The sequence below is a fragment of the Protopterus annectens genome, chromosome 9.part0, assembly GCF_019279795.1.
Source record: "Protopterus annectens isolate FY-2018-M chromosome 9.part0, PAN1.0, whole genome shotgun sequence".
Classification (NCBI taxonomy): domain Eukaryota; kingdom Metazoa; phylum Chordata; order Ceratodontiformes; family Protopteridae; genus Protopterus; species Protopterus annectens.
In genome coordinates this window covers 1,069,554,440-1,069,576,689 of record NC_056743.1, presented here as the reverse complement: position 1 = coordinate 1,069,576,689, position 22,250 = coordinate 1,069,554,440, and the positions used below count along the sequence as shown (strand labels likewise).

General features: G+C 44.9%; 1 protein-coding gene across 1 annotated transcript in view; it reads right to left on the bottom strand.

Annotated features, from left to right (window-relative positions):
- ESPL1 (extra spindle pole bodies like 1, separase) overlaps positions 1–22,250 on the bottom strand; it is a 2,570,648-nt gene that overhangs the window by 1,992,249 nt on the left and 556,149 nt on the right. Inside the window, exon 8 of the mRNA XM_044083892.1 lies at positions 12,708–12,950. Within this exon, the coding sequence (XP_043939827.1) occupies positions 12,708–12,950 (243 nt within the window). The remainder of the gene's footprint in view (positions 1–12,707; positions 12,951–22,250) is intronic.

The following is a 22,250-nucleotide window of genomic DNA, read 5'->3' as shown; positions in this document are numbered from 1 at the left end:
CTAGGCTAGGCGGCCTGTCTCTGTCTTTATCTTTGCGTCTTTTCGGAATTCCGGTAGTCGGACAGCTTACAGACATTTCTGGATAATTGAACAGAGAACCGAAATATTTAGAGGCGAAAATATACCGACGACGGATAGTGCGTTGATTAAATAAAGCACAAAACCGACAGCAAGGTAATGTTGTGGTCAGGGCATAAGCAAGGAATACAGTACGAATGAAAAGCTTTGTGAGGTATTTGCTTTCCACAAGAAATGCAGTTATTAACTTTTACCGACATCGGTAAGGAGCAAGAAAGTTTCCCCGACAGGGTACTTGGCTTTAGCTGCCTTCAGCTCCGAAACTCGAAAATGAAAATTTCAGGAGTCTGCTGACCGGCACTTGCAAACTGCTTCTGCTTCGGGCACCACATGGCAAGAAAGCCTGATGTAATGGCGTCGGTTGCATGTGTTATACCCCTGACGACCTGACGTCATGGAAGAAGGGACAGCAACCGATGCAGGACCCAAGACTTCGTTGATCAGGCCAATTGAGGGCTACGGCAAGCAGATAACCCAAATGTAATGACTGCAACAGCAAACACGAAAATCATCAAATATGCAACAGTTTAAGTAAACCTGTCGTGACAGCAGATGTTTGAAGGATCATAAAAAAACAAACAGGGACTCAACTGTCAAAGCTTTAATAAAATGCAGAAATAGATAAATGGCCAAGCTTTTCAGTTATAAGTGTAACATTGATAAAGAGTTCTAACTCACAGTGGGCAAATCAGATGAAACCACAGGAAGGTGAACCAAATTTGTAGAAGCCAAAAGAGAGCAATGAGGATCACTTTGCTCTTCAACCTGCATGCTTTTTGAAGAAATTTGGGAATAAGAGGAACAGGTGGGAATGCATGAAGTAGATCAGGGGGCAAGCATGGATTAGAGCATCTCTTGGAGATTGTCTCTGTGCAAGGATCAGGGCAAAGTACCTGCTCCATTTGTTGTTGAAGGGAGAGGTGAACAGGTCACAGCAAAGTTCACCCCCATCTGAGGAAAATCCTGTTAAACATGGATTGATTCAGAGACCACTCGTAAGGCATCAATAGTACTCTGCTGAGACTGTCCGCCAATATGTTGTGCTTCTCAGAAATGTGTGTTGCATCTAGAAAGCAGTTGGCAGAGCGCCCACTACCACACTCATTGTTCTCGACAAAGGGGGGTAATACCAGTTTCCACCTAGTTTATCAATGTATCACACAACAGACATGTTGTTAGTCTGAATCACAACTGTCCCTACAGGAAGAAGGGAGTGAAGGGCTTGCAATGCTAAAGACTCCACCCTCACCTGTAGGACATTGATATGCAAGTTGGTCTCCTGGGGAGTCCACGTGCCTTGAACTGTACATCCCAGGTAATGCTCCCCCCACCCGAGCTGGAAGGTGTCAGTGGTCAACCTGACGATGGGGGTGAGAAGAATGAACAGTCGACCATTAGTCACTTCTGGATCGTGAAGCCACCACAAAAGAGAATTTCTGCATACCTAATCCAGTCTGATTGGATAACTCAGGGGATAGTGCACTAGGACCAGTGGACTTACCACGTACACTGCAAGACTCTCGTATGTAAGTGAGCGGTCAGTAATAATGCTATTTGTTGCAGCCATAGAACCCAGAGCCTTGAGAACAAGATTTGCTGGAGGAGCTGGGACTGCTAGCATTTTTCTGATAAGCTCCCTTACAGAAAGGATCCTGTCTGGTAGAGGATGGGCCAGGGTTTTGTTTGTGTCTAAACAGGCTGCCACAAAATCCATCATTTGCGACTTCTGAAGATTTATAGTAATCCCTAAGGTTGGGGCCAATTGTAAGAGAAAGTCCCTGGCCTGAATCAGTAGATGCCTGGACGGTGTGACTAGAAGCCAGTCGTCCAGGTAAGGAAACACATGGAATCCCTGCAGTCAGAGATGAACTGCAACTACTGTCATGCATTTGGTGAATACCCTTGGGGCTGTGTTGAGACCAAATGGAAGCGCACAAAATTGGTAATGACTGGCTCCCTCCCTGAAACAAACAGAGGTACCTACTGGAGCATCTGTTCATTTTGATATGATAGTATGCAACCTTTAGGTCTCCAGAGCACATCCTTCTGAAAAGTAAAGATGGCCTGAACCATGACCATCCTGAACTTTGTGTGTTTCACCAATTTGTTCAAGTAAATTAGGTCCAGTATGGGCCCGAGGTCCCCTGTTTTCTTTGGAACTAAAGAACTGGGAGTACATTTCACAAACAGGGAACCAAGGAAAACCAATAAAATCCACAGAAACCAAGCTCGGATGCAAGGTAAGAAGCCATACCACACTCTGTTAAACTGTAATAGCACACTTTATTAACAAGCACACCACACAATCACAATGCAGAATCAGAGTTTACCTAGGTTTCATCCACCATATAGGACTTCTTCAGAACTGATGGTTAAAAATCCACCCTTTTATATCTTAATAAATTAGTATTTTCCCACATCAATAATTAATTCATTACCTAATAACTTTAAAAAGATAATTAATAATCGTTTTAAAACAAATAATTCATAAAATACATGGATTTATTAGCATAATTCATGTTCAATTTTCTGGTTAATAAAGTGTGCTATGACAGCTTAACAGAGTGTGGTTTGGCTTCCTTACCTTGCATCCGAGCTTGGTTTCTGTGGATTTTAACTGGGAGTAAATACCTAACCCGCGTTGGTCTGAGGAGACCTCCTGGATGACTCTTTTTGAAGCAACTTTGCAATTTCCAAAGTTGCCACCTTCCTCTGATTGGGTGGATCAGGGATTTGGTGTTTTGGCTTGGGGAGATTTGGAATGAGAATGGAGTAACCTCTGGATAGGATTCCTTGCACCTATTGGTCATTTGTGATGGCTAACCAGGCATTAAAGTGTAAGGAACAACGTCCCCAGACTACCTTCAGAGATGGACAGTTGAGCTGCTGCAAGGATTTCTCTGAAGGAGAATCCAGAGACCCCTGATTCAACAGACGACCTCTGCCACGATGGTGGTGTCTACCACTCAAATTATTCCTCCCTCTGCCCTTGGGGAAAAATCTGAGCGTCCAAGAAAGGACCTGGAATTTTCTGAACTTCCCCTGCGCAGATTCCTAGAGAAGGACCTTTGCAGGGTAGAGAAGCGGATTCTGATGGTAGACAAGGTCTTTCCGTCTTTCACACTGCAGGAGTGTGTGCCACGAACAGTCTATCCAAACAGGGAGGAACCATCAAAGGGGGCATTGGACAAATGACACCTTAAGGTGTTCCACAAAATCACACAGCCAAATCCAGGCATGATGCCAAATGGCAGTGCTGGAACCTGTCGCTCTAGAGGTGCTCTCAACTGCATGAGAGATGAGCCTCATGGATGTATTGGAAATGGACTGCAGAGTGGCCAGGAAAAAGACTCATGGCCAGAGCTCACTCTGAGGGCAAACGTGGAAGCAGTGTAGACCCTTCTTCCAAATCTGCCCATAGCCCTAGACTCCCAGTTAGGTAGATGGACAGTAGAGCTTTCTTGGGTAAGCTGTTTGGTGGCCGCCACAACCACCATGACATCTACTGGAATGCCCTTCATCCAGTGGAGTCTATCCTGAGGGGCACTGAATTTTACCAGCTCTCTGATATCAGCTCTGCAGCATTTGGTCCCTTCCATGCCCTTGCAGACACTAAATCGACTAGGAGATCTGTAGGGGGGGACACCCCAGATATAGATGGGCCAGTCCCAAATGCCTTCAGGAACACATTCATCCAGCATGGGGTTTGGGGCTGAACAACCACCTCTCTGACGAAGGATTTCTAAAATGTCAACAAAGGAGACATCAGATGGATATCTAGGGAACCCCTCCCCTTCATCCAAGTCTGTGTCAGTTGTGAGGGATTCTGCTGGGGAATCTAGGTGCCTCCTTTTGCACCTTTCCTTCTGAGGTGCCTCCTTGGGGGGGGGGTGCTCCAGGGAGGTGTAGGAAGAAGCCTGGGCTTTCACAGGTGGAAGAGACTGAAGGCCTTGAAGGGCCGTCTGGCCAAGCAAATCCCATAGGGGACAGAGCTGGGGCGACCCCCCCATCCAGATCAGAGTACGGAGAAACTTCAATCTATCCACTTCATTCTCAGACAGGCTCCGAGAGAACCTGATGGAAGAGAATACAGAGGAGGGTCTGGAGTGATGTCTGGGCGAAGCATCACGAGGAGGCATACTCAGCACTACACGTTCAGACCCCGAAAAGGCAAAGGGGCACAGGTAGAACAGGAATCAACAGATATCAAAGCCAAGGGACTCTACTCCTAAGTTTTCAGGGCCTTTTTGGAGGCTCTGGCAAGTAAATCTGAGAGGTCTGATGAGCGTTTCTTAGGATCCCAGGCTTCCTTAGACTTTTTGGCAGAGGTTTGAGCATCTGAGACAGAAGCAACAGCTGGAGAAGGAGGGGGAATAAGACCTCAAAGAGCCAGCCAGTTTCTTCTATCTGCAAGGGCCCGGGGGAAGAAAGCCTTTCAGACAGAACAAGCCACCTCAAGGTGGGCAGGACCCAAACTCATACACACTCCATGTAGGCATCAGATACAGGGATCCTTTTCCCACAGGAAGTGCATTTTTTTTTAAAGCCAACAGGCTTGTCTGATTTCTTCAACAGTATCTGAAAGAAAAGGAGTAGAAAAACATGGAGAGAACTACTACAATAAGATGACTTTTTTTTTTTAATTTGAAAACAGAAAAGTTGGGGTAGGTTTGAAAAATAAAGACTGGCCAAAGGCCACTTACGATTTTGAAGGAGAACATGTCAGAAAAACACCCACGGACGAGCTCTAACATGACCACAATGCATTGCTGATGGGCAGCAAACAAGATCTGAGGTATCTGGGAGGAGTGTGTAGAGGTAGGGTGGGAGGAGCTCTAGCTTGGAATCCTCAGCTTACTAACAGCAGAGACAGTTCCAAGGTCAGAACAGAAACCCAAAGGTTTGATGAAGACTGAACAGACATCAGATCAGGGAGATTGATAGTTTGACTTAAAATAAACTCCCATACCACTTTAAGCATGAAGAATTACTTCTCAAAGAAACCCTGTCCTTGTAGCAAATGAGGTAGAATTGACTCATAAGAGCTTGCAACTCAGATACTCTTCTTGTAGAGGTTAGCGCCATCAGTAAAACTGTTTTCCATGTTAAGAACCTCAAGTCAGCCAGGTTAGCTGGTTCAAATGGAACAAGTGTTAGCTGGCCTCTTTTGCAAAAAAAAAACTTTTAAAAATATTTTGACACGAGACTGCAATGAAAGAGGATCCACAGGCAGACGTGTTAAAATGGCAGATAAATGAACCTTAGAGAAATAAAGTTCATAAGATAACTCACACAACCCAAAGAATAGCTAGCCCTGAATGGGTGCTTATTGTTGTTGGCACCAATGATAAAACCCTTACCATTCGCTAATGTAGGATTTTCTAGTAGCAGGCTTTCTTGGCTTCATTAGTATCTGCTGCATGTCCACAGTAAACAGGTGCCTAAAAGGAATTAAGACCCTATTATCCAGGCAGTCAACCGAAGTCGATTGATGTCAGGGTGTATCAAACACCCCTGTTGTTGTGTGAATATATCAAGTCTGTGAGGAAGCTTGTAATTACCCCGGTGATTTCCAAAATATGGGAGAATCATAGTTGACGGAGCCAGAAGGGAGTCACCACAATGATCATGGGGGATTCCTTCTGAATCATAAGTATCCTGGATATTACTGGAAAGAGTGAAAAAGCATACATGAACATTCATGTCCAAGGAAAAGAAAAGGAATTTGTCTTCCTGGCCTTTTTGCACGGAGTCTTGAAACAGAATTTTGCCAGTTGATTGTTCAGAGGGGAGGCAAATAGATCTACTTAAGGAAATTCCCACAGAAGCCTCAAACCTTGGAAGACCCCTAAATACAATCTCCATTTGGAAGGGTATGTCTTGGTCCTGTTCAGTTAGTCTGCCCCACAATTTTGCTCTGACAAACTGTAGGACACCTGTACAGAAAAGGCTGTGCTATGAAGCTACATTTCAATTTAACATGGCTAGTCTGCCAAGAGGTACAACCTGAATTTCCCCCGCTTTTTTATGCAGAACATGGCTGTGGCATTGTCTTAAACAACTTTAAGTCGTCCCAGGGACCAAAGATGATTCACAAAGTTGACTGCCTTGATCAGGACAAGCATCTCTGATATTTATGTGCTAGCATCTGTCCCACACACACTGCACTTGTGACCAGATATTTCATATACAACTATCTTTCTCATGTGGAGTCTTGCCAGGGGTATCACAAGAATCAGGAGCCACGAGACTCAAAACCCTGTGGTATTCCTTTGCAGTGGCTGAAGTTAGAGTGGGAAACTTTGCATCTAAATCTCCTTCTAGATATATTTTTTTCCTAAGGAAGAAAAACTGAGCTGGTGTGACTAGTTAACTTCCCAGGAACATAATCCTATGTAAAGGAGTCAAGACAGACTTTTGAACGTTTTCTTGGAATCCCAGCTTATGGGAGACCTCTTACCAAAGACCGACTCCTGACACTGAAATGAACAACAACCTGTGAAGATAAACAAGTCATCTAAATATGAAAAAAAAAATGTGGATACCCTGCAGACTGCAATGAGCTATAACTGGAGCTAAATACTGTGTACACTGTTGGTGAAGTGGATAGTCAAAAGGGTAAGTCAGAGAAATAATAATGTAATCCAAATGCATAATACCTTAAGGAACGTTTATCACATGCTTTTTCATCCAGACTTCTGACATCTTTTAAATTTAGTGTTACCAGGAAACTTGAAAGAGGTTCATAGATTAGTACTAGGGGGACACGGTAACAGGTTGTAAAGTGATATTTTGAAATTTGGGCATGATCACAAACTGGTTTAGGAAAGAAAGATCTGGAATGGGTCTCCAAGCATTTTCTTTACTTGGCACTATGAACATCTTTGAAGAAAAAACTTCCCCACCTGATGAGGAACTGGTCCTATGACTCTGTAGAACAACATATGATGAAGAACCAGTGGAAACAAATGAGTCTATCTGGAGGATGAGGAATAACACCCTGGAAAGTAGTAATTTCCTCCCACTGCCATCTGCAATATCAGGACCAATTTATCAAACAATCTTTTACCAAAGAGAAAAATGGAGATAAAAGACTTTCTGTAAGAAAAAAAAAAGTGGCTAGGGAGGAAAGTGGTCAGAATGTCTATTAAATGGACTTGGACTATTCTTGGTTTTGGGAGGTTTAAGGGAAACCCTTTGCTCTTTCTTTTTAAATGTCAGTTTCCTGTATTTTGCTGATGCTGTTTATTCTGCTTTTTTTGCAGAAATTGGATAATTGTTAAAGTTTGGAAAAGGAGGGCTGAAAAATCTTAGAAATTCCCTGGATCAGCATACCACTTTTATTGCACTTATGATCACCTCTGCAGCTGAGAGGTCAAAAACTAAATCTCTATCCAAATGGGAATTTAAAATCTCATTTTTATCACCTGGGAGGTTTGAGAATGCAGCCATGCAAACCTCATGCTAGTACCCATGGCTATAGCACTGTTAAAATGATTAGTGACCTGTGCAATAGAAGAAACTTAAATTTAAAGCTGATTTTTCCTCAAGAAGAAATTGCCGATAAAACATTACTCATACTTTCACAATTAGTCAAACATATGAGCCTAATAATTCAAAATACAACTTATCCCCATAATTAATTTTCCCATCCTTATCTGAAAAAGTAGGGTTGGAAGTAACTATGTTTAGAACCAGTGGGATCAACTAAAGCTGTAACTTGCTGAGTCAGGTTTGGTAATACTGAGGAATTTTGTACATACTATCTGTCTTTTTACGGGACAGAAATATCCATAAGGGGAATCAAACTGAGCTCACCTCGGAGCCTGAATCAGAAATCAGAGAAAAACCCTGCATCTGTCCCTTCATCTTCCTGTTCAGATTCAGAATCTTGAATCTCAAAGAAAAAAAGGTGTCCCCACTTTCATTCACCACAAAATAATCCAGTATCAATAGCCTGAATTAAACCCAGACTCCAGGAAATTGGAGGAGAAAACACATGCTTAGTTTTCCATTTCTTTGACAAGAAAATGGGGCCAACCGTGTTACTTATGACAGCAGCAGTTTCCCCAGAGATGGGCACAAAATTCTGACAAGAAAGCCACACCTGTTCCCTCTCCCAGGACTGACAGGATTGGCCCTCTTGCCTGCTGAAGTTAGCCCAACAGCCTGAGTACATGGCTTTCCCCCAGTCAATAGTGGCTGCAGGTAACACCAGAGGGATCCAAGGTAAAAGGTGAGTTATCTGATGTACAATAAATGGTCATAGCAGAGTCACCCACCTATGGCTGAGGCAAATGACTGCTGAAGTGGCATAGGCTGTTTGCTTAAATGTTTCTTTTTGTGGCTGGAAGGACTTACCCTGGAACTGGTAATTTGTTCCATGGTCAATCTGAAAATGTTTCCTCCCTCCCAATGAAGGCAAGCAGCAAATGTTGGTAAAATTGACAAGTCATTTTTTTTCACAGAAAAACACAGTAAAAAGTAAACACTTTGCTAGCCCCAAAAAATAAAATAAATTCTCTTTATAAAATAAGATTTTCAGTTCTTTACAAAACTTTTAAAAGGACAGGAAGAGAGAGCACCAAGTACAATAACAGTTTCATGACAGCTGAAACACAACATTCCTAGCTTTAACATAACTTTCCAGAAGAGGAAAGCAATAAAAACTCAAATATTTCAAAAATGCAAATTTTTTTATCTGCCCAGCAAAGGAACAGCACCAAACCAACTGATAACTGAAAGCCTTAGAGGAGTGCACCTTTGGTGGCAGTAAAGCTCTGATGGGCTTGATGCCCATACTATTCTGAGTCACCTCAACTCAAAATGCCTGACAGTCTGGGCCAGGGTTGCCAGACTTCCAACCAGCCAGGTAGGGACAAAAAAAAAAAAAAAAAAAGGTCTTTTAATGCGGAACAGAGTTCCACATTAAAGAACAGTAGCTCTGCACTAAACACGGAGCTTCTCGTGTTTAGTAATGCATTGCCGTTCCGCATTCAACACAAGTAGCTCCGTGTTTATCGATATTTGATTGGCCCGTATACCGGCATACAAGCCAATCAAAAAATCGCTAAACACAGAGCTTCTTGTGTTTAATGCGGAACATTGCAGTTCCGCATTCAACAGAAGTAGCTCCGTGTTTAGCGATTTTTGATTAGCCCGTATACCGGCATACGGGCCAATTAAAAATCGTTAAACACGGAGCTACTTCTGTTTAATGCGGAACACAAGAAGCTCCGTGTTTACTGATTTTTGATTGGCCTGTATGCCAGGTATACGGGCCAATCAAAAAAAAAAAAAAAAAGCGGAGGCTGGCCGGGATTTAAACCGGCAAGGCAGGACTCGGGATCAGGCTGCTGATCTCGGGACAGTCCCGCCCAAATAGGGATGTCTGGCAACCCTGGCACTCTGGGCACATGGAAGATGCCCTGAAGTTTTGGAAGCTGGCCGGCTGTTATATCCTTGGCAAGATGTAACCTATATATAGCCAAGGCTAATGCGGCTTTGATCAATATGACGAACAAAGTGATAATATTCCTCTTAAATCTAAAGTTGCCATAAAACCCAAATGAAAAAGAGGAGTAACAGATTGTGAAGTGGAAATATTTTGAACCTGGAACTCTCAAACCGATTCAGGAAAGACTGATCCAAAACTTGTCTTGGAATTTTTTTCTTTGGTACTAAAAAAACTGAGTAAAATCCTTTCCCCAACTTGGGAGTGGGAATAGCTTCTACTACATGATGAGACAGCAGGCAGGAGAAAAAAAGAGACTGATTTGCTCTGGCTGATTAGGAATCTCCTGGGAAAAGAGGAATTTCCTCCCACTGCCATATGTATCCTGGACTAAAAATTCAGGACCTTTTTGTCCTAAACAACCTACTGCCCCAACAGAAAAATGTAGATTCAAAGTTTCTGGAAGGGGTAAGGGACTGCCTAGGCCGGGGGGGGGGCAGGATAAGGTCTCATATAGTCACTCTGTTTCGCTTGACTGCTCTTAGTTCTGGGGTGCTCCTGCTTTCTTTTTGAAACCTCCCTGCCATTGCTTTTTAAATGTCTGCTTACCAGCATTCTGCTGTGACTATTTTGTTTCTTGCCAAAACTGGATGAGGGAGCATAAAACCCCTTGGAGAATTTAGTGAAGGAGGGATGGCAAATCAGAAAGATTCCCTAAATCAGCTTATCTCACTCAGCACACTTCTTGATGACCTTTACAGCAGGAAGTACAAGAACTAAATCTCAACCCAAAACAGAAATCAAAACTTAATTTCTGGCGTCTTCTGAGAGATTCTAAGAATGCAGGCAGGAGTACCAGCAGCAACAGCCCTGGAAGCAGTATCTACACACAAACACTTCAATGAGTGGTGACCTTCATAAAGCATTTTTTTCTCACAAGAGGAAACTGCAGCCAAAATATTCCTAATACTTTCACAATTGGAGTAAACTATCAGCCTGGCAATTCAGAACTCAAAATCAAAGTTACAACAGCATACACTTTTCCTCTCACACTTAGCAGATTCACTGTCCTCAAAGTGGATTAAAATTAACAAAATGCTTGGCAACAGCTGGAAAAACTAAAGCTATAGCTACTGATCAGGTCCAGGATTAGTGCATAAAAACTCAAAATTGAAAAACTTTGTACATTCAGTCTGCTTTATTAGAGACAAACAGGCTGGTTGTCAGAAAAACTACAGACTGTGACAAACATCCTCCAATGCTGACAGCAAGGGAAATGTGTGAGGGCTCCAGAAACTCCAGTTACAGCAATTCAGATTTTCTATGGGACTGATTCACAGGGATCAAATACCACACTTTTCTCAATCTTAAATCAGAAACCCGAGGAGAAGAGACTGCATCAGTCCCTTCACATTCTCCTACAGCTTCCAAATTTTGAAGAATCCCTTCTGCTTACTAGAAACCACCTTACAAGAAGAGTAAATAGCGCACACAACACCTTGAGCCATATCCAGTAAACTTGCTCCTAAAGGTTTATTTTTCAGTCTCCCTCAGACTGAAAGTTAGGGCAAATAGACCCAACTATTGCCAGGAAAAGCTTCCCCAGGGATAGGCACAATATTCTGGCTGAGCAGGGTACATTCCCTGACCTATCTCCTATGACAGACAAGAAGGCTCCTCCTTGCACACTGAGAGAGCCCCAAACAGCCATAGAGGACATGGCTAACCCCCACATTCCCTGGTGGCTGTATCCAGAGGTATCCAAATAAAAATGAGTGGTCTGAGGAACCAGCTTTGTTCACAGTAGAGTCACCCACCTGTAGCTACAGCAAATTACCAGCCCACTGTGATGCAAAGACTGCTTAGTTAACTTTCTTTTTTGTGGCTGGAAGAAGGTCTGAGTGAGGGACTTAGTTTGTTCCAAGGACAAGCCAAAAAAGGTGGACATTTTCTCAGGGAAGCTTAGCAGCAATAATCAGTGAAACAGAAAACTAGCAAAAAATACTTTTTTCCCCACAAAAAATATAGTGAAAAGTATTTAACACTTTCATCAGCCCCAAAAGTAAAATAAAGTTTCTCTGAAGAAAAACATCTTACCGTAAAAAAAAAATGCACTTCCATTTAAAAGTACATACAAGTCATAAAACAGTGAAGGAAAATACTTTTTCCTAGTTCGCAGCTTAAAATGTTTTCACGAAAACTTTAAACAACTGTAAAAGTAAACTGGAAGGCTTTTCTCCCAAAGGGAACTCCTCTACCTAGCAATGGAACAGTGTTAGCAGACAGTTGTTGATCCTCAAACGCCTGCAGAGGAGCAGTTTTCTTGGCAGCAGGAAATCTCTGAAGGGTTTGGCACACAAACCTGTCTTTACTCCGGTCTATCTAAAAATTTTGTGGGTGTGGAAGGTGTTCTGAAGCATTGGAAGCTGGTTGAATGTTATATCCTATACAGGATATAACCCATATAGCTTAGGCTACTGCAACAGTAATAAATATGAAGATCAAGTTTTCCCCATTGTTAGTGGAAGGCTTTCTCCAAAGGAGACTTTACTGCCCAGATCTTCGAGATCACTAGCAGACCAACAGCTTCACAGGGCACTTCAAAGGAGTTTTCTTTTCTACAACAAAAAAGGTCTGAAGATTTTTATGCTCCAATTGTCTTTTTATGGAGCTCTAGTCGTGCTATTGACAGTTGGAGTGCATGGAAGGTGCCATTAGGTTTTGGAAGCTGACCAGATGCAGTGGGGGTAGGACCCATATAACTTGGGCTACTGCAGCAGTAATTTATGTTTAAACATCTCTAACTTGCTTCTTTTTGATTCCACATGCTTCCAATGGGATTTTGATAAATGACAATCAAAAAAGGTCCCTATTCACCCATGACAAATATATAACTCATAGATCATTCCTTATTAAAAGGGAAAAAACACATTTCACAATGAGATCTCCATAAATAAAGTTATCTCCAACTAATTACTTCAAGCTTTCAAAAATTCTCTGGTAAAATTCTACAGAATAGTCTTCTGCTCCCTTTATCACTTAACTGCTTCTCTAACAAAGCTTCTTTCATGACAAAAAATACATGCCTTTCTAGATCAACAACTGAATAAAAATGTACAAACATTTCAGGTAGTTCTTGATAAAGTTTACTAATCAAATAAAATGTATTTCTTACCAGTCGGTGTGTTCAGAGAAGTCACCATAGCACAGAACCTGTGCCAATTCAATCAGATAAAATGCGCGTTCATGCAGAAGTCCACTCTCTTCAGAGCAGATGTCCAAGAGGTCACAGATTACATTGAAGCGCTCCTGTCTTGTATTAGCATGAAGAGACTTGTAAGCTTTCAGTTCCTCATCTAGGATGGCAACCATGACAGTTGGTTGTACATCACCACTTTCAAGTGCATCTCTAAGAGTTCTAAATAAGATAAAGTGAAGTTTGAGTGCATAAAAATTTCTCTTAGTTTAACTAAACACTGCCAAGAACTAAACTGACAACTGAAATATTAAAATATAGTTTTAATACTTATCAAGACATACCAAAAAATAGTTATTTACTCACCATAATGTTCCATATGCATTGTCCATTTTCATTTTTTCCTCTCATATGGATTCAGACCTGATCCCCCAGATTCAGCTTAGCCATTGCAACAGTTTGTGGCAACCAAAAAGCTCTCGAGCTCCCTACCCTACCCATATCACATCTCTCCCAGTCACCTCAGACTTGTTTGCTGATAAAAATAGAAAAAAGTTATGTACTTACCATAACTTTCCATCTGAGTAGTTAGACTTCATTTGTCATCAACCTGAGGGCTTTGGATCTGGATCGGATCTGAGACGGAAGTTTCACCAGCATCAGATCTGAGTTTGCCACCCAACGCATGAGCCCGAATGAAAATACCTGACCCACAAGTAAAAGCAAGAGGGCCGCAAGGTTACTATCTCTTGGTTACTGAGGTGAAAGAACCCAATAACAAGGCAAGTGGGAAGGAGGGAGGGATGGCTGATGACAAATGAAGTCTAACTACTCAGATGGAACGTTATGGTAAGTACATAACTTCTTTATCTGAAGTAGTCAACTTTATTTGGTCATCAGCCTGTGGGAAAGAGTCCCCAGCTACTATAACCTTGGGAGGCCCTCATGGAAGGATATTCCAGAGCACCGTGGAGCCAGAGGATGCTCTCCCTCTGGAAACCATGTCCAATTTATAATGAGAAAGAAAAGTATGAGATGAGGACCAAGTAGCCACTGAACAAATATCGTCCAAGGATGCTCTGGACGAAAAAGCAGCTGATGTAGCCATGGACCTAGTAGAATGGGCATGAACCCTCCCCAGAATAGGCATACCTTTATCTTTGTAAACCTGCAGAATGCAAAGGGAAATCCACTTGGCATGTCACCTTGGAAACTGGTTTGTCTAGAAAAGATCTAGCGGAGGACACAATTGGTCAGACTTTCGAAAAGACTTAGTCCTGTGTAAGTAGAAACAACTGCCTATGTGCATCTAACAAATGTAGTTTATATTTCCCCTTGTTCTGAAAATTTGGAAAAAAGACAGGCAAATTAATTGACCGATTGATATTTGATTCTGAAGCCACTTTAGGCAAAAAAGAATGATTAGTCTGAAGTGGGACCCTGTCTTTATGAAAAACCATAAAAGGGGGTTTAATACAATGCTTGAAGTTCTGACACTCTCCTAGTCGAAGTGATGGAAAACAGCTTTCCTAGTGGCCAAGACAAATTTCAATTCCACAGAGGCAGCCAGCTTGATGGACGGAGCAACTAATGCCTGTAAAACTATGGTAAAATCCCAAGGTGGAGTGGGGTCCTTAACCGGAGGCCGTAAAAGAAAAGTCCCTTTAATGAAGGTTTTGCAAAGTCTGGAAGAAGCCAAAGACACCATGTTTTCGTCTACATTGAAATTAGAAATGGCAGCCAGTTGAACTTTCACCATAGAAGAGCTGGCACGCTGCTGGAAAAAGTGTGCTAAAAATTCTAGAACTGTTGGCACTGGAGCCATAAAAAAATCTAGATCCCTCTGAGAAACCCAGATCGAACAACGCTTGCATTTACTATGGCAAACTTTTCTGGTAGATGACTTATGGGCTGCCACCAGAATAGACTTACGGGGTAAGAAAGTCCAGGAGTCCTGGCAATCAATGGAAATGGAGCAGCCAAGCCATGATTTTCAGACTGCCCACTTCTGGAAGAGGAATCCCTGATGGGTGCGAAATAAGATCTGGAATTGGATCCAAGGAGAAGCTACCAGATGAGACCACAGACAGGGAAACCAGATCTGGCGAGGCCAGAATGGGGCAATGAGCATGACTCTGCTCCTCAACCGACGAGCCTTCTGTAAAAAATTTGTCATGAGGGGTAACGGAAGATATGCATAAAGAAGACCAGGAGGCCAAGCATGGACCAGAGCATCTCTGGGGGATTCCCCCTGTGGGGGGATCAGAGTGAAGAACTCGCTGCACTTCATGTTGGAAGGAGATGCGAAGAGATTGCAGCAAGGCCGACCCCACTCGAAGAAGATCTGCTCTGCTACACAAGGATTCAGAGACCACTCATAAGGCATTAGGATAGTTCTGCTAAATTTGTCTGCTAGTATGTTGGACTGACCCGGAATGTCAGTTACCATCAGAAAACAGTTAGTGGAGAACGCCCATTCCCATACTCTCATGGCCTCTCGACAAAGGGGGTAGGATCTGGATCCCCCTGTTTGTTGATGTACCAGAACACTGACATGTCTGTCTGAATTGCAACAGTTCCCAGAGAAAGAAAGGCATGAAGGGATTGCAACGCTAATAAGACCGCCCTCATCTCCAGAACACTGATATGCAGATTGATCTCGTTTATGGACCACGTGCCTTGGACTGTCCTGCCCGAGCAATGCCCCCTCCCCCCTACCCTAGTCAGGAGGTGTCTGTGGTCACCGTGGCTTGGGGAGGGGCTACAACAAAGGACCGTCCCTTTACTACATCCGGAGAGTGCAGCCACCAGAAAAGGGACTTCTGGCATGCCTCGCTTATACGAAAATGATGAGACAATGGCCGATCCAACAAGGACCACTGGATCACCAATGTCCACTGCAGAACCAGCATGTGAAGAAAAGCACAAGGAAGAGGAGTGATATTGAATGCCATGGATCCTAGGGCTCAACACCAATGCGGCTGGGGGAAAGGGATACTGAAGAATCACGAGGACATGAAGATGAAGGCTCCGAACCCGCTCTGGAGTCAGAAAGACTTTGGAGTGCAATTTGTCTATTCTCATCCCTATGTAGTCCATAATCTGAACTGGTTCTAGAAAGGACCTGGCTATATTTACAGGGATGCTCAGCAAGTCTGACAACTTCCAGAAATAATCCCTGGCTTGACAAAGTAGATGCCTGGTGGAAGCGGCAAGGAGCCAATCGTCCAGGTACAGATAGACCTGTATACCCTGAGGCCTCAGGTGAGCCACAACTGCTGCCATGACCTTGGTGAACACCCTGGGGGCTGTGATGGGGCTGGAAACTGATGGTGACTGTCCCTTAGCCGAAAGCGGAGAAACCTCCTGGAGCATCTGGGCATCTTTATATGGTAGTAGGCAACCTATAGGTCTATAAAGCACATCCGGTCATTTTCCTGCAGGTAAGATAGGCTGGATTGTAAAGTGACCATCTGGAACTTTTCTCTGGCAACTGACAGATTCAGAGTGGAAAGGTTGAGAATCAGCCTGGAGTCCCCCCCCAGTCTTTTTGTTGGCACCAAAAAGAACCTGGAATAGATGCCTGATCCAGAGTGATCTGGGGGGGGGGGGGGGACAGGCTGGATGGCCCGTTTGCTTAGCAGCTTTTCTACTTCAATGGCTGCTGCCTCCCTTTGCACGGGGTGGAACGTCCGGGAGGTGTTTTGGGGGAGAGGGACGTGTCAGAAAGGGAATTGTGTAACCTCTGGATATTTGGAGTACCCAACTGTCTGTTGACACAGACTCCCACTCCATCAGGTGCATAGAAAAATGGCCCCCAACTGCCTCCAGAGCAGAGCAGTCGGGCAACCCCTCAGGGCTGCTGCGTGGGTCTGTCCAAGAACTGTTCAAAACCCGAAGTTCTTCGGACCCCCACCTGCCTCTGGGCCGGCATCTGTCTTGTCCCCCCCTCTGCCTCTAGGGGAAAAGGAGTCTTGAGTGTCACAGGAATGCTGAGACTTCCGGAACCACATCTTTTGCCCCCACTGACTCCTGGAGAAAGATCTTAGGGGGTTACAGAAGCGGATCCTTACAGCAGACAATGTCTTCCTGTCCTTCTCACTCTGGACTAGTGTGTCTGGGACTATCTTCCCAAACATGGAAGAGCAGTCATAGGGAGCATTCGCAAAAGATGCCTTGAGGGGTTCCACGTAATTGCATAGCCTGAGCCAGGTGTGTCGCCTCATAGCAGCACCAGACCCAGCCAGCATTGACACTCCTTCTGTGGCATGAGAAAAAAAGATGCATGGACATGTTGGTAACTGCTTTCAGAATGGCCATTCATGTAGAGAATGTGCGTATATCCTCTGGCGACATGGACTCCAGGAGAGACACAATGGACTCTGATCAGGTCACGCTGCAGTCTGGTAACATGGGCCATATAGTTCAGTGCTCTTACACAAAAGGTGCCTGAAGCACAAGTCCACTTTCCCAACCGGTCCATCGTCCTGGACTCTCGGACTGGGGGATGGAACATGGAACTCTCCTGAGACAGTTCCTTCTTTGTGTCAGCTGCTATCACCATGGCATCCACTGGGGACACTGTTTCAACTCGATCTACGGGGGACTCAAGATTTTATCGGGGCGTTTTGGGATTGGCTCCACGGTGTCCGGTTCTTTCTATGCCAAGGTGGTAATGAGGTCCGCCAAGGGGTCCACGGGGGGGCACTCAAGAAGTAGATGGGCCCATGTCGAATGTCTCCAGAAACACCGACTCGTCCGAGGAAGGCTTGGAGGCAGACCAACCCCCCCACCCCACCTGCTGGAGTAGGATCTCCATGTCTCCAAATGAGACATCCTCGAGGGGGTGGATCTGGGGGAGCCTTCCCCTTCCTCCAGGTCAGTATCTTCTGTGAGGGACTGGGGGAGTCCAAGTGCCTCCTCCTGCACTTACTTTTGTGAGGAACCTCTTTGGTGGGACTCTCCAGAGAGGACTCTCAAAGCGCTTGGGGTACCTCGGGGGGGGGGGGACAGTCTGGGGCATGTCGATCATGGGCTGTCCCAGCATGGGCAGACTGGCAGAAGATGCACCCAGAATAGAGGGGGTTAGGGTGGACTCCGAGGAGATAGTCAGGAGCCTCAATCCATTAGCGAGAACCCTTTACACCACAGCGAATGCCAAAAGGGAGCGAGCCACCCGAGCAACTGACAGAGGACACCCTCCCTGGATCTGACATGGAGTTCGGAGTAGAGCCCGAAGTCGCAGAGGTTCCAAGGGTTAGGTCTCAGCTTGACAAAGTCGGAGCCGAAGGGGAAAAACCCATGCCCTCTGATCTGACACCTAGGCTACGGCTCAGAGAGCTCGGATCCGACCCAGTCAGATCCGATGGGCTCAAGGTAACTGCCGGTGTCGAGGTAGGTGGTACCACAAGCGCCGACCCCCTGACTCTGGGACCTTTTGGATCGAGGAACTCCGAAACCACAGGACTGATCTGAGAAAAAGCAATTGGGGAAAATAGTGGCAGTGAGCTACCCCCTCCAGACGGAGAGGGAGCCAGCAAGATCCCCATCTGAAGCTGAGTGCGAACAAACCTTCACCTCAATCTGTCCATGTCTGCTTCAGAAAGGCTTCAAGTTGACCTGGAAAAGGCCACCAATGCTGGCTTAGGAGGGCGGTGACTGCAGGCCCTAGATGAGGGCCGAAACTCCTCTGGCTCCAGGGAAAACCTCGGAGATCAGAGCCGAGTAAAAGTTGGCTTGGAAAGTGAAGGAAGCTTGGGAGGAGGACTTGCTGGATCTGTGCACTCGGGGGATCTCTTCCTCCCTCTTTTTCATGGAGTCTCTCTTTTCTTCTCCCTTTGCCCAGGTCGGAGGTCGGGAAGGTGAGTCCCAGCCTGGGAGGGAAGAGAGGACACAACAGAAGACAAGGGAGCAGTCACAGCTGTGACCGCCGCTACAGAAGACGAGGAGCCAGCCGCCTCCGTGGAGGGGAGAAGCCCCTTCAAGATTAATTTAGCCTTACAGTCTTTTAAGGCCCTGAGGTTAAACGCCGCACATATGGTGTACTCAGTGGTCAGATGAGCGGCCCCTAAACAAACAAAGCACAGAGTGTGGCCATCCGCAGGGAATAAACTTATGGCCACACTGTGCATTTTCTCAAGACCAACTTATGTTGATCTGCCATAACAGTGGCTGGCTACCCAACCCCAACATTCAGAGACGCACTCAAAACACGAGGCAGGAAAGGAGAAGGCCTATGCTAACCATGGACTTACAAACTACTATAGACTTTTTTTTTAAACTAACACAATCTCAATGGAGAACTAGAAAGGGAGGAATAAAGGGACCTAAAGAATTAGGAAACACATACTTTCACTCAAAAAACCCTGAGAAAAACATGTCTTACCGCCTGGAGCTCAGTGATCACAATGCAGGCAGCGCTGTGGTAAACAAGATCAGAGGGAAGGAAGGAGATGCAGTGGTATTATGGATAAGGGGAGGAGCTTGGAGCACAGATCTGATGCTGGTGAAACTGCCGTCTCGGATCCGGTCAGGTTCCTAAGCCCTCAGGTTGATGACCAAATTAAGTTAACTACTTCAGATTAATATTTATGTACTTGCCATAACTTATCTGCAGTCACGAATCATTACGTATGGCTCTAGGATCAGACATCAGATCCGAGCTGTCACACAGACAACAGCTTAGCTGAAGATCCTCCCCTCCCAAAATGCTCTGCTGCCCTCTAACCCCTCAGATAGAGTTTGCCCTGGAGAAGGCAGACAGATAGAAAAGACCTGCCACCAGACAAAGTCCACCAAAATCCTGCCAATCCCTCAGGAAGGGGGATGGAGGCTGGGATCATAATGAATGATGACTACGGATAACACAGATAGCAAGTTATGGTAAGTACATAACTATTAATTTGATATTATCCTAGACAGCATTCATCACATATGGGTCAGAGTCCTGTTATCCAAAATTCTTGGATAGCCTCAAGGAAGAACATAGCGAACAGTGCAGACAAAGGAAGCCCTTCCCCTAGAAACTAGGTCAAGCTTCTAATGAGAGATGAAGGTATGAGGGGAGGACCAAGCTGCTGCTGCACAAATGTCCTCCAAAGACTGACGAGATACAAAGACAGCTTAGGTAGCCACTGACCTGGTAGAGTGAGCCCTAACTGGTCCAGGCAAAAAAGAACCACAGGAGTATATGCAAGAAATGCACTGAGAAATCCACCGGAAAATAGTAATTTTCGAAACAGCTTGGCCCTTCCTTTTGACTGAAAATGCCACAAACAATTGGTCTGAGAGACTAAAGGACCTAGTCCTGTGCAAACAAAAATAAAGCTGTCGAACATCTAGGTTATGTAAAATGCATTCCCCCTTATTAGCATAATCAGGAAAGAGTTGGATAGACTGATTGAGGTTCACTTCAGTGGCGACTTTTGGCATAAAGGAAGGGTTCGGTTTCAAGGCCACTCTATGTTTATGAAATATCAAATAAGGAAGCTTAGTGGTAAGAGCCTTCAATTCTGAAACTCTTAGCTGAAGTTAGCCACCAAAAAAGCAATCTTCCATGAAAGAAATATGAAATCACAGGATGCAGCAGGCTCAAAACAGAGCCAAGTTAGAGACTGCAACACCAGAGCAAGATCCCATGGTGTAGAAGGGCCCTTGACTGCAGGATGCAACAAAAAGACACCTTTCAAACAGGCTTTGCAGAGGCAAGAAAAAAACATAGATTTGTTATTGAGATGAAAATTAGAAATCGCTGCCAACTAGACTTTGATCGTAGAGAAACTAGTGCCCTCCTAAAAAAGGGAAGCCAGGAAAAGAAGAATGTCAAACAGGAGACTAAAATGGATCCAGATTCCGGCCTTTAGCCCACAGAGAATCTCTTCCACTTCCTTCAGTAAACTCTCTTCGTAGAAGATTTGAGAAGCAAGGATAATGTCCTTCACATGGGACGCAAACCTGGATTTAGCAAGAATCACTGGAAGTGGATACACCAAGCTGTCAGAGGGAGGGTCTGCAAATTTGGAAGAGAACATAGCAATGGATGGGAGAGCAGATCTGGCACCAAATCGGCCACCAAAGAGGGGGTGCCTCATATAAGACCACAGAAGAGGGAACCACACCTGCAGAGGCCAGAAGGGGGCAATGAGGATCAACTGCGTCCTAAGGCATCTTGCTTTCTGAAGAACTCTTGGAATTAAAGGTAAGGGTGGGAAAGGCATAAAGAAGACCCAAAGGCCAATTGTGAGTCACAGCTTTCCGGGGGGACTTTCCCTCTGGGGGGGGGGGTCAGGAAAAGTAGTTGCTGCATTAGTGGTTTAGAGGGGAAGCAATCAAATCACAGTTCGGTTGGCCCCACTGACTGAAGATCTGCTTTGCCACTAACGGATTCAAGGACCACTCATGAGGGGTCAGAATAGCCCTGCTCAGCTTGTCTGCTAGCATACTGAATGCTCTGAGAACGTGCGTTGTAAGGAGAAAGCACCCCAAGAACATCGCCCACTCCCAAACCCTCATGGCTTTGCGACAAAGCAGATAAGAACGTGTGCCCCGTTGCTTGTTTATGTACCACACAACAGCCATGTTTGTCTGTGTGAACTGCTATTGCTCCCAGAGGAAGGCAGTCCTGAAAAGCTTGCAACGAGAGGAGGACTGATCTCATCTCCAGAACTTTTATGTGCAGTTATGTCTGATTGGGGCCATGTCCTTTGGACAGTCTTCCCTTGGAAGTGCCCCCCCCCCACCCTAGCAAGAAAGTGTCTGTGGTCACCATGGCTGTCAGAACTGGGGGAGAAAGACCTACCAGCTAGAAGACCTGGAGAGTACATCCTCCATGATAGAGGTCTCCGACATATTGGAGTGAGTTGTATAGGGACTGAGAGAATGAGAAAGAGCAGACTACTGAACCGCGAGGGTCCATTGTAGAACTCTCATGTAATACCTGGCCAGCAAGACCAGATAAATGGCTACTGCCACAGAACCCAGAGCCCTTAGAATGAGTGACACTGGGGGACAAGTTTGCTCCAGAAGAGATTGTACACGAGATCGAATAAGGACAACACGGAGGGGGAGAGCTGCAATCTCCGAGGTAGTTGCCAACTGAGTGCCTATGAATTCCAGCTGTTGAGACAGGGGTCAAGGAAGACTTGGCAAGATTCACAGTTATCCTCAACTGATCAAAGAGAGAAAAAAAGCATGTGATCTCCACCAGTTGATGCTGTATGGGAGCTGTGAGGAGCTCATCGTTGAGATAGGGAAACACCTGGAATCCCTGCAGCCTGAGATGAGCTGTCACCACTGCCATACACTTGGTAAATACCTGGGGGTCTGTGTTAAGTCCAAAGGGCAGGGCCCTGAATTGGAAGTGATCGGCTCCTAGATGAAAGAGGAGAAATCTCCTGGACCGTCTATTTTGATATTATAGTATGCATCCTGGAGATCGACAGAACACATCCAGTTGTTTTTTTGCAGAAGGGGCACAATGGACTGTACAGTGACCGCCCGGAACATCAACTTCTTGATTGAGAG